Source organism: Chaetodon auriga, chromosome 14 (genome assembly GCF_051107435.1).
Source record: "Chaetodon auriga isolate fChaAug3 chromosome 14, fChaAug3.hap1, whole genome shotgun sequence".
NCBI classification, from domain to species: Eukaryota; Metazoa; Chordata; class Actinopteri; order Chaetodontiformes; family Chaetodontidae; genus Chaetodon; species Chaetodon auriga.
The window spans coordinates 8,049,102-8,061,584 of record NC_135087.1 but is presented as its reverse complement, the minus strand read 5'-3'; the positions used below and the strand labels follow the sequence as shown (position 1 = coordinate 8,061,584).

At 41.6% G+C, this 12,483-nt stretch overlaps 1 protein-coding gene across 1 annotated transcript; it reads left to right on the top strand.

The window, feature by feature from the left end:
• Window positions 1-2,689: 2,689 nt before the first annotated feature.
• Window positions 2,690-11,403, top strand: LOC143331810 (TLE family member 5-like). Its single transcript, XM_076748987.1, has 7 exons — window positions 2,690-3,122; window positions 5,576-5,673; window positions 5,843-5,906; window positions 6,331-6,375; window positions 6,478-6,540; window positions 6,782-6,856; window positions 7,509-11,403. Exons 1-7 carry the CDS (start codon window positions 3,096-3,098, stop codon window positions 7,746-7,748), a joined length of 612 nt encoding a protein of 203 aa, XP_076605102.1. The 5' UTR covers window positions 2,690-3,095; the 3' UTR covers window positions 7,749-11,403.
• Window positions 11,404-12,483: the final 1,080 nt, after the last annotated feature.

Genomic DNA, 12,483 nt, shown 5'->3' with positions numbered 1-12,483 from the left:
TGGTGAAGGGCTGACTGGCTGTTAGTGTGGGTTTGGTGGTGTGTTCACAGCCCAGTGTTGCACAGTGGTTTTTTCTTTTTTCTTTTTTTGACACGTTTAATCTCAACATATGAGTTGGAAATGAGGGGGAAGCAGTCTTGTACGAAACGTAAATCTCCTCATTCTTTCACTCTCGTCCGTTTTGAGCAATGACCAGTGGAAAGACCGGGTTGGTTTTCCACTGCAACACTTATTTATTGCCTTTCATTGCCTTGAATAATGAAATATGGCGTTGCCGGCCCCCCCTTCAGGTTTTCGGAGCGCGCTCTGTGGCCGTTTGGGTGGCCGTGGTTGTGGGATGTCCCTTCCTGCGGGCTTGTTGTTAGAGCCAGTGGAATCGAACTTATCTTTCGGACATCAGCGAGGAGTCGGTGCATATTCAAAACTTAAATCTTCCCCTTTTTTTTGTGTGTTTTTCCATTTCCTGTATGATAAGAAAACATTACCAGAACACTATTATTTAGGACCACTTGATTTATTTTTCCTCACTCCAATGAAACCTGAAGGTCAATTGTGTAGTGGTGTATAAAATGCTGTTTTTTTTTTCTTTATTTTGTATGTAAACCAAATGTAAATGATGTATTATACTGAGTGTGCCAACCCCACTCTCTCTAGAGCCAGGCTCTCTCTAAGTGCCAACGCTGTGGTCATCATCAAAGGACCAGCACCTGAGATGGTCCCCCTTTTTAAATAACACACACCGGAGACTAAAAGGATAGATGATTAAGTACACACAAAGACTTTATTCTGTATTTAAGATTGAAGATTTAAAAGATAATCTGCTGTTTTTTAAGAAACTGTAATTATAATTGCATGTGCTGTTTATTTTGTGTTGGAAGTGAGGGCTTTGATGTTTTCATTGAAGCAGAGCCCTTGATGAAGGGGGTTCGATCAGTTGGTTATTATCGATTATTGATTTACATAACTCTTGCCATATTTTTTTAAGTGTTTCATGTATTTGTTTCAACCACTGTTGCCTGATCCTCATTCAAACATGAACATGACTTATGATCATTGCCGCCTTCTAAGAGAGAAACATAATGACAAGGTATCTGTTTTAAATTGAAATAAATTTGTTCCTATACTTGCTCATGGTGTGTGTGTTGAGTGGGTTTCATGATTTTTGTGTGTTTTGAGGTGTAGAAGTCTGAACTTAACATGTATTTGAGTCACCCGCCGTGTTATGAGTGTTGCATCTTAGATGTCCAAGACACCTCAGGCAGCAAAGATCCAGTCATTGTTTGTCACAGTAAATCTCAATCCAATTATCAGTGTCGTGATGTTCAAGGATCTAGGTTTTACACTAAAAAGCTATTTCTAATGAAATAGGAGAATACAGTTTGTCCACATGCTCTCCAGGTCTGGCTGTCCTGCTGTAGCCTCATTTTTAAGGCTCCAGGTTGGACTGAGTCTAGATTATCATGACCTTAGATGCTGCTCCCTGTATAACTAAGCTCTACTGATGATGAAGGTTACCTAATGGGGTCTTGGTTATCCTATTTTCTCTTTATGTAAGTCATATTAGTGTATTGTTGCTGCAGAGCTAGCAGCCACCAGGGGCCCCACAAATTAATTTAAAGGGCCAGTGCGTAAGATTTAGAGGGCCTGTCGCATTTTTGTTACCTTAGATTGAGCCCTTCCATGGAGTCCGCCATGTTTCTACAGCAGCCCCCCCCCCCCCAAAAAAAATATATATAAATAAATAAATAAATAAAACTACTACACTCATGAAATCATGGAGGTTCCGTCTTAAAACAGCTTTGTGTGTGATTTGAACATCTATGGCCTGAGTAACTCTTAGTGGCAGTATCATAAAGGCAAAAATGCATCCTGATGTCTCTCCATCCCCAATAAATACCACCTGGGGCCACCGAAGGGCCAAGAACAACACATAAACTGCACCGTCACACAGATTTTCTCCTTTTCTACAAACCAAATGTATGCAATCAGCAAATTGTGAAAGATACAGGGGCTTACTTTGTACTTTTTCTCTCTTTTATTGAGGTTAAATGTCATATACTATATTTAATTGTGGGAGCATTAGGGCAGTATGCTGGGGGTAGGATAAACCTGTTAGTGGGGGCCAGGGTGCAGATTTGCTGCTGGGCTGCTATTGACCTCCCATGTCCTATCTTTTGCACTGCATATTTATCCTTTACCCTCATTATTTGCATTCAGTATAGGTAGTATATAGAATTGCAAGAATAAAACACAAGCTTTGCTGTGTCGGTCAGTTTGTGACCACTTAATGCCATTTTTTTTTTTTTTTTTTTTTTTTTACCAGCATGTGAGCATATCACAAATTACATTTATTTAGCAGACAGTTTGGTCCAAAGTGCCTTATAATAAGTGCATTCAACCCTGTGGATACAGGTCTTGAAACTAGATGTTGACAAAAGGCCAAGTTCCAAACATGGCTTCATCTTTAGGTTCTACTCCCTCAGTTAATACTGAACTTTAGTGGTGCAGATTCCCCCACACATTTCTAATTTATATAACTGATGCACAGTGAACCAGGGAATTGTTGTGGCCCATCTGGGAGGCCCGTGTAGCCCGGATGCAAAGGCCCCCCGGGTATAGGACCCGGCCCCAGGGCGCGGGAGCTCCGGCCCTGGCTGCCGTGTAGAGCGGGTCAGTTCAGCTCTGTGTCACACGGGGCGCCCGCTCCTCCGCCGCTCGGTTTGTTTTCCGGGTGATGCTGCTCTTCTCTTCAAAGCAGAGGAAAGTCGGGGGCTCATGTGTCAACATCCAGGGTTTCCCCGGGGAGGTGTAACGTTAACGTTATTCCACAAAAACCTGATGTTCCTTTGAAGACCGTTTCATTTTTGTTAGCCCGGTCATTCTCCGAAGCTGTGGTTTTTCTAACCGCAAAGACCAGAAGACGATCTTCGGCCCCTGCTGCTTTGACGTTAGCTAACGTTATTTTAAACGATGACAGAGTACAAAGTGCGAATAGCGTCTCCAATCATATAATATTATCTGGGGACCTGTTAGCTTAGCGAGCTAGCTCGGTTATTCGATTAGAACAAGGGAACACGGCGAAGCACACTGCTGACATGATGTTTCCTCAATCAAGGCACTCGGTAAGTTGGCTGGTTGAACTTGTCCCAGTAGCAAACTAAGCAAGCTGAGCTAATGCTAGCTAGCAACCGACAGCTGATACTAGCTGCTGGCTGCAGGTTGCTGTCAGCTTGTCTCACAATGCCAGAGCTCTGTACATCTCCTCACGACGTTTGGACCGTTACGGTGAAGGAGAGATGGCAGTTTAAAGCTTAAAATTAGTTTATATATTAGCTGTAACACTTACTTACCGGTATTTGGCTGCTAGCATAGTCTGCTACTAGCTAGCTGTTTGTCAAAGCGGCTAATTTAACAGTGAAGTTGATAGCATGAGAGGAAATGAGTGTCATTCGGCGTTGGTTAGCTTAATTCACTGTTTCTACTGCCAACAAACCAAGTTACACAGCAGATGTATGTACAACAGATGACTTTCACAAAGCACATGTTTGGAAAAGATTTTTTTTTAATCTCTGAAATGACTGAATTCTGGGCTGTAGGTCAGCCATAAAGGAGCTCTGTGAAACAGCATTGGTAAATTTAAAGCAAAAATGAGTCAAAAAGCTCCAATTCAAGGGCCAAAAATTACATGTAGATCATGCAATATGTTTATAATAACAGTCTAAGAAGTTATGACTACAACTAATGTCAAAATAACTGCATCTGGAACGAGGTGCAGTTAAAATTAGACACAAATTAGGCCTTAATTTAAGAACCACTGGAAACACTCCAGTATTACTGTATCGATTAGTTTTGATATTGGAGAAACAATCAGGTCTACATCCCATTATTTCCTTTATTGATGAATTTGCCTGTTAATTTCAAGATTCATTGATTAATTGTTTGGTCCAGAAATTCATATTCAGAGATTCATCAGTGGATTGATCATAAAATAATCTGGAACTGTTTTGATAATTGATTAATCGTTAGTCAGTTTTCAAGCAAAATCACTTTAAATTCACGGATTCCAGCTTCTCATTGTCTACTGACATGTAAAACTGCATGAAGCATCACACGCCCAGAGCAGGAAATGACCCTTTCAAACCACAGGTGAGGGAAGCGCTGCAAAAGCATATGCAACATAACAGAGGCCATTAACTGAAGCACCGCCGCACACACTCCACTGTGGCATCTTGTGGTTGTATAGTTGCATGTCAAATATTTGCTCAAAAAAAGAAAGCACTTGCATTTTTTTGTTTGGTTTCAACATGCGGCCGCTGCTCGTCTGATTGAGTCCAGCCTCAGTCAGACATCTTCCTAAAGAACCGCCATCAGGTGACCAGCCACACTGGACCAGCTTTAAACTGCTGGTGGCTTTGATTGGAGTTACTCTCTCATAGATTATGCATATTATGCATTTTTGGAGAGCTGTGACTCACAGTTATTTTCATTATTGATCACTTTGTCAGTTGTATTTATGATTCATGGATCTTTTAGTCCAGAAAATGTCAGATGATACTGAATAGCTCCTGTCACATTTTCCCCGGAGCCCGGTGTGACGTCAGATAGCTCGTTTTGTCTGACCAACATTTCGAGTTATAGTGATATATAACAGAGAAATGCGGAATGCCTTCAAGTAAATCAAGTAAACTAATAGTTTCATCACCATATTACATATACTAATAAGTACAGAGTGCATTTTGGATGCTGAGTTCTGACGTTTGTGTAACGGGTCGACTCCATCCTCTCTGTTCAGTCTCATAATCCCGCTGGAAACCTCTTGCCCTCGTGCCACTTATTTAGAGAGTAATGAGGTTTAGGGCATGAGATAAACCCTGGATTACAGCTTTGGACTGATGGTTTAAGTGTAGTCTATACATATCCAGACTTCTAATGCAGCCTCTAAATACCTCTCACATATGGTCAGCGTAGGCACGCTTTAATCTTGCCTTCTGTAAACACATTTCCTCAATCGCCGCCCTCCGTGGTCCTCAGAGAGCTGAGCCGCTGGTTTTCTGAGGACAGATGTTGCGTATCGATTTGTCAGCGAGTTAAACAAGCTGTCTGCTGTCTCCGTAGGCTGACCTTCATTTTAGATATCCTCTCAAAGAGTTAATCTCAGAGGTCAATCGAATGTTTCAAAACAAACCCAAACACGCCCGATGAAATCCACTCTAATTTTTTCCAGGTTCTGTTTTATTTTTTCTTAATTCTGTGTTTTTAAGCACATTTTGTGACCAGAGGGAGTGTCTAATCATGTGGTGGGTGAATGCAATTTCAGCAGTTCAATTTGAAAATTACATTAATATGAATCAATTTGATGCAAGACAGTAGTTCTGTTTATTATCAAGTTCCACAATTCTGTCCGTGTTTTCTGCATCGCGGGACTCATACGGCTCTCATCGAATGAAACCCACACAGACAGGTTCCACTGGAACCCGTATCTGCAAAGGACATCTGGTTGTGCATCTCAATCTACGGTTTCAGTGAATTTCTTGTGTGAAATTAAAAGAGTGACTCATGTTGTTGTGTGTTCCAGGCGTCCTCTCAGTCCGGTCAACCTCTCAAATTCACCACCTCTGACTCCTGTGACCGCATCAAGGATGAGTTCCAGTTCCTCCAAGCACAGTACCACAGGTACGCAGCTAACACACATACACACACTTATACAGAGTTGCTCACATTTTCCCATAGTTTATTCTTATTCTAATCTAATTCCCCAAATCTCAAACTTCACGGCTCCGATGCGTATGCTTGCCTTCAGACTGACCTCGTTTGTTACATGTTTCTTGCTCTTTCTGCCCAGTTTGAAGTTGGAGTGTGATAAACTGGCCTCTGAAAAGTCAGAGATGCAGCGTCACTATATCATGGTAAGTGTCACTTTAAGTCTCGTCAGTGAAACGTGGCTCTTTATCTTATCACCAACCAAAGTCACTTCACGCTGCGGCGTAAGCATAGAAATTCATGAGCGCACCAAGAATGTCCAGACCGTCTCCATTTATCAGTTCAGTCGTGCATAATCACAGATTTGTGAGTGAACAGGTTTTGCTTAGTGGCTTCTTATGTCATGAGCAGCAACGGATATAAGCTTTTAAAGCGTGTCTTATAGCCACTGATCAATTACAGATCATATGACAAAAACCTCCTCAGTACATATTTCACTTATATAAGAACATATAACCAAGTGTCCTCTGATTCAGATGATGTGTATGATGTATGTGAAAGGATTTCTAGTTTGTGAGTCTCTATCTTCAGTTTGTTATAATGTTTCTTTTCTCCCTCTTTGTTTTGTAGTACTATGAAATGTCCTACGGACTGAACATTGAAATGCACAAACAGGTAATCACCATCTCCTATAATCAATCCGTCTTTCAGAGGCTCAGATCCTGTAGTTTTCTGGTCTTACCTGTTTTTTTTTTTTCTCCATTTTTTTCTTTTCAGGCTGAAATAGTGAAGAGACTGAATGGGATCTGTGCTCAGGTGCTGCCTTACCTGTCACAAGAGGTAATGACTGAATATGTTCAATCTCCACCTGCATCACCTGAGACTCTCTGGCTAGCTAATCCTACGCAGCTGAGGGGCGAGAAGTTAGAAGGAGGAAGCTAATCAGACCGTTCTCATTGTGCAACCCACAGTCTGCTTTTATTTAGCGCTGCTGTCAAACTTTTCACAAGCTTAATGTTTTACTATTTGTTCTTTTAATCATGTGATTTGAGTTTATGACTATGTGTGGTTTTTGTTTCAGCATCAACAGCAAGTCATGGGCGCCATAGAGAGAGCCAAGCAAGTCACGCCCCCTGAGATGAACTCCATCATACGGGTGAGCGAAAGGCTTTTCTCCCTGCGAGTGGTTCTAGATAATGGATGAATCACGTCCCAAACATGAAATAAAACTAAATCAAACCATACGGGAAGCCAGAAGGTTACAGTGACGTCATGTACTGAGTGGATCTTTTCATCATTTTAACAACAAATGAAAGTTTCCTGCAACAACAACTTATCAGGTTACAATGAGAAACATTTCTCGTTTAAATGAGATGTTCAGTTTGTGTAATAAGAATGAATAAGAAGCTAACTCTGCAACTAGTCACTACTTCATGGATGAACCTTGGTGTTCCACTTTTTTATGTGATCCTGAAAACACCGTGTAGAGGTGATTCATCCCCTCAAGTTCAGATTTACAGGGACAGACGTGCTACAACATCAAGCTACATTTGTTCATGTTGTACGTACGTTACTCAGTATAACGTGGCTTGAAAATGAGCCAAAAGGACTATTTTTCATCTGTAGTCCCTGCAACATAGAAGCACGTAATACAAGGCGTGCAAGGCAATGAAATGAGAATATTACTGTTAATAGAAATATGCACTTCATAGAAATGGTGTGCTGCATTATGAGGCCCTGATTGAAACATGCAAAGCAGGATCTCTGACTCATGAACTCAAAGCCTTTTGTACCTTGTGTGTCTTCAGCAACAGCTCCAGGTGCAACACCTGTCCCAGCTCCAGGGCCTGGCCCTGCCGGTGACCCCGCTGCCCCTGGGCCTCACCCCTCCCACCCTGCCCGCCGTCTCCTCCAGCTCCGGCCTCCTCTCCCTGTCCTCCATCTTGGCCAACTACTCCCACGGCCAGGCCCAGGCGGTGAAGGAGGACAAGGCCCGGGAGGCCGCGGAGAGAGCGCCCCGAGGAGATGACGGGGACAAGTCAGACTAATGCAGACGAAACGAGAAGGTTTGGAGGGGGGTGTGAAGTGTTGAAAAAAAGAAAGGTAAAACTGTAAATGGAGATTGGTGTAAGTCTGGCTGCCTGTCTGCAGAGTGTTGATGTAGAGGAGTAACTGCAGGGATGATGACGAGCAGCGAGGACAGAGTTGAAACTTTTGGATGTGCAGAGAACGAAACTGCTGAATGGCTGAGAGTTCAATGTTCTTATTATTTAGTGGTAATAGGCTCAGTTCAGGCTTCTAGACTTTAAATAGATGCTTTTTTTTAGCATAAGCCACTGTTGTTAGGCTTAACCAAGATAAATGTTTTCCCATTTGGAGTGAGAGCTGAGGAGGAAAGCTAACAGCAGTGTCCCTTACATGGATCTGCCCCTCACAGGTTGATATTTCTCACCTTTTTTTTTTTTGTTATCACATCTGTTTTCTGTGTTTTTTTTTTGTTCATGTCCTCTTTAGTCCCTCAGATTGTTTCTTGCTGGCTCCTGTCTGCCAGTCACAGAAAGCATCTCAGTTCCCTTTAACTCCCTCCCCTCCGCTCACTGCTTACAATAGCTCCTTCACCTTGTTTTTTTTTTTTTTCCAAAAATGAAAAACGTTGCCTAGAGCTGTTCGGACGGCGATACCATTCATGTATGGACCTGGAGCCAAACGAAATCTTAGTCTGATCTTAAATGGGACGTTTTTAAAGGGACATTTTACTTGTCAGGTGCACTCAAGCATAATCCTCACGATTTTTCACCGTTTTCCTTCATACGACCAACCACTGGATGCGTTACCTTGGCTGTGTACCTCAATCCTAAGTAAATGGGATTATATTACGTTTAAAAACCTGTAGTTTGTACAGATGGTAGTGTGCCCATCTTGGGGGTTAATTTGTCTTTCATAGGCCTCGCTGCTGCTGCTGCTGCTGCTGCTGCTGCGCGCGCTACATGGCACGGACCATGACTCATCTTAAAATGACTAGAATTTAAGCTCTGATAAAATTGGACTTTCTGTTGACACGTTGCTTTCGTGACGTTAAAGGCTAATTAGACATTCAACACGTGTCTGTGTGCTGGAGTGAATGTGAGCGGAAAGAAGAAAACACTTGTTTAATTTAACTTTTTTTGGTTTTCTTAAAGCACCTTTTTGGATTTTCCTCACCCTCCCATGCTCTCGCCCCTTCCTCCTACTGGTCCACTCTTTAACTGACCATGACAAACTTGAACAGGATCTAAACTTCAGAACCAGGCAGTCGTAGACGACATTCATGTACTGTATTTCTGTAAGTTAGCACATTTCAGTTCATACTGAAACTGTATCAAGCACCTGTCTTTTCCTGTCTTGTTTAACTTGTGTGTGATTGTCGGGGGAAGATCTTCCCTTTTTTTTTTTTTTTTTTTTTTTTTTGGGGATTTTTAACATTGACTTAATGAAGAATGTGTCCGGGGTGAGTTGCTGAAGCTCTGTAAGCAACGTCAAACAAGCGTTCCCTCAGAAAACAGCATGTTTAAACATGATGCTCACAGTCAGAATTTGAGACACGGAGGTCTGGACCGAAACAAATGTGAACACGACACACTCAAAACCTTTTTAGAATTTGTATGTAGTACGGCTGAACTATTAATCACAATATTAGCGCAGTTGCAATATAGCCAAGTCAATATCCAGATCGCAGAAGCGAGAAAAGACGTGTCACAAACCAGTGTTATAATGAAGTACTACAGTGCTGCAGAGATGCCCCGACCTCCAAATCTTGTCCTCCACATTTAAGAAAACATGTTTGTGTGGAACAGACCCCAATCAAAATCATAATATACGTTGTATACTGTGCAGCCCCAGTCTGTAGTATGGATTTGAAAGCTACTCAAGGTGTCAGGATACCTCATGAGAAGTGCTTCTCATCCCCGACACTTTTCAAACATGGTAATCGGAGCAGCTGCATCTAACAATTTCTGTAACTTTCTGAAACAATCTGGCATTCAGGCCTGTTTAGTGCAGCAGTCAGGCCGGTGTGTGGAGGTCGGATCGGTTTTCTTCACTCTTTGTTAAAGTATTTCACTTGTGCTCTGTAATCCACGATTAAACCATTAGCGCCGTAGCTCAGCAAGCAAACACCATCCACCCCTCTATGATGGTCAGCTTTACTCCCCACTTGAAAGTGGGGGGGTGGGGGGAAAGGGTTGGATGACGAGCCACACAAACCAGCTCTTGTCTTGCATAACCATAAGTCTTTCGTCTCAGCAGGTTTTGAGTATGTATTGTGTTCACGCTGGAAAAGCGATGAAGTATGCTCAAAGCTGGCTCTTTTGAGCACACTTTGATTTTGCAGCGTGTTGCTGATTGATTGTATTGTTCCACAGTGCAAAGCACAAAGGAAACGGCTGGAGAATATTTAAACTACTGGTAGACGGTGGTGAAAAGACCTCAGAAAACAATTACTTTAAAAGTATTTTGATTTCCTTTGGATGTTAAATTTAATTGGCAATAGCTCTCTAAAGTCACAGTTTAATTGACCTCTAATGGAGTGAGTTGTATCATTAGTACAAAGTAAAACTGTTGTACCAACTGACTAAATGATATACTTAAGTGTATTAAGGTTAGTGTGTTGTTCATACTGTATGCAGTTAGCATGGAGCTGAGGCGTGTGGTTGTTGTAGTAGGAGTAGGGTTGTTCATATTCGAGGCAGCAGAGGGCAGCAGTGCTCTCTCATTGATCATTAGTAACAGTTACACTCATAAGACTGATGTCTCCTGAGGGTCCGCAGAGGTCCGGGTCAGTCTTTGTCACCGCTGTCCTCCTCTGGTCTTCATTTCCTGACTGTGGGCCGATTACCTGCACGCCACAGGTGTCGGCTGTTGTTCCCCCGTAATGTGAGTGCTGTCCAGAGCTTTGACACCCCACCTTTTAACGTCTGAGCACGCCCGAGATCGGAGCTTAAACCTTTTTCCTCTGTCTTTTAATTTGAAAAGCACTTAAGTTGTGGCTCAGTCCTCTTTTTTTTTTTTTTTTTTTTTTTTCCTTCTTCCTGTCTGTACTAGTGTTGGGGAGCTGAAGATTTTCCCTCCCTGGAGATTTGACCTTAACATATCGAGAACAGATCGGTTTGTCATTTGTACTCTTTATGCTGACGTCAGTCTCTGTAGAAAAGCTCCTTTGGCAAAACTCAGACATATGAATGGTATGTGTGTTTGTTTTTGCTGTGAAGGGCCAATTTGTATACATATGAATATATCAATATACATATTTTTTAAAGCATTTTTGTATGTTTCAAAGCTGCTTTTTAACGTGTGTGTATCATGGAGGATTTGGTGTTGTACGTGTGCATTACAAGCCTACAGTTAAGAGAGGCACAATGTTGTATACCATGTCGTTTCTTTCCTGTTTTTTCTCCCATTCTCTCAGTAGACAGTAACACTTAACATTGTTTTCTAGGTTGTAAATGTTTTATCCTTTTTTTTTTTGTGCAAACAAAAACCAGTTCGATGTGTTTATGAACACGGTCTCATTTTAAGATACCTGGGACACAAAAAAAAAGACAACAAACAAACAAAAAAAACAAAGATGTAAACAAGCAACTGTGTACTCTAATGAGAATGAATCCACCTTTTAGCAGTAAGGAAGCTTCTCTGGTGCCTTACAAATAAAAGACGTGATTGAGAGTGGCCATTTGTCTTTGGTTGGTCTGTGTGGGAAAAGACTGACGCAAAAGGGCGAAAATGCAACTTTAATCTGTAACTTTCCTGAACCTGGTAAAAAAAAGTTTAGTTTGTTAGTCAACTCCTCTGCAGCTTGATGAAATAATTTGCGGTATGAGGTTGGGTACTCTTAGTTGACATTTTGAGGGATGACTTTGAGTCCAGAGACATTCAGAGTATTACAAAATCCCCTTTGGCAGTAACTGAGTGAGTCAGCACCAAACCATTTTAACTGTGTTGTCATTGGCATTTTTTACGTCTTTGATCAGCTCTCAATACTTCTGCAGCTTCTAACTGAATCTCTGCGGTTGGAAGTTTAGTTTCTCTCCTGTTTGTACTTTCAGGTTTCAGGTATTATTTTATGGTTTCATGTTCGCTTTCAGCTGTACTGGAGTCGTGTTAATTTACTGCTGATGAAAACTCAACATTTGCTGCTTCATAATAAAAGCTTTCAAATAACAAAATAAAAGGGGGGCTTTTATTTTGAAGAATTTCTAGGAAATGAAATGTGTTTATAGCTTTGTTAGCAGCTATTCTTCAGCAACTGCACCTCTGAAAACAGCTCACCTCCACAGGTTAACCACGTCTTCAACCTGCCCCATTTCACAAGCACTCTTAGCTTTTTTTACTCTAATAAATAAACAAACTGGTTCACTCTCACAGCTCTCACATGATGTAGTCTGTCTTGTCTTGCAAGTCTTATGCATTATACTGAGTGATTTGACAATTTTACTGGAAAAAGATGAATTTTTCATTTTCGTGAGCATCACAAATGAGAGTCCATTCACCTCCATTGTACTTTGGGTGGAGGTCAATGTCTCAAAACTGGACCAATCAAATCAGTCAAAAAGATAAACTTCCTTTTTAGTGAGCACCACAAATGAGAGTCCGTTCACCTCCATTGTACTTTGGGTGGAGGTCAATGTCTCAAAACTGGACCAATCAAATCAGTCAAAAAGATAAACTTCCTTTTTAGTGAGCACCACAAATGAGAGTCCGTTCACCTCCATTGTGCTTTGGATGGAGGTCAGTGTCTCAAATCTGGAC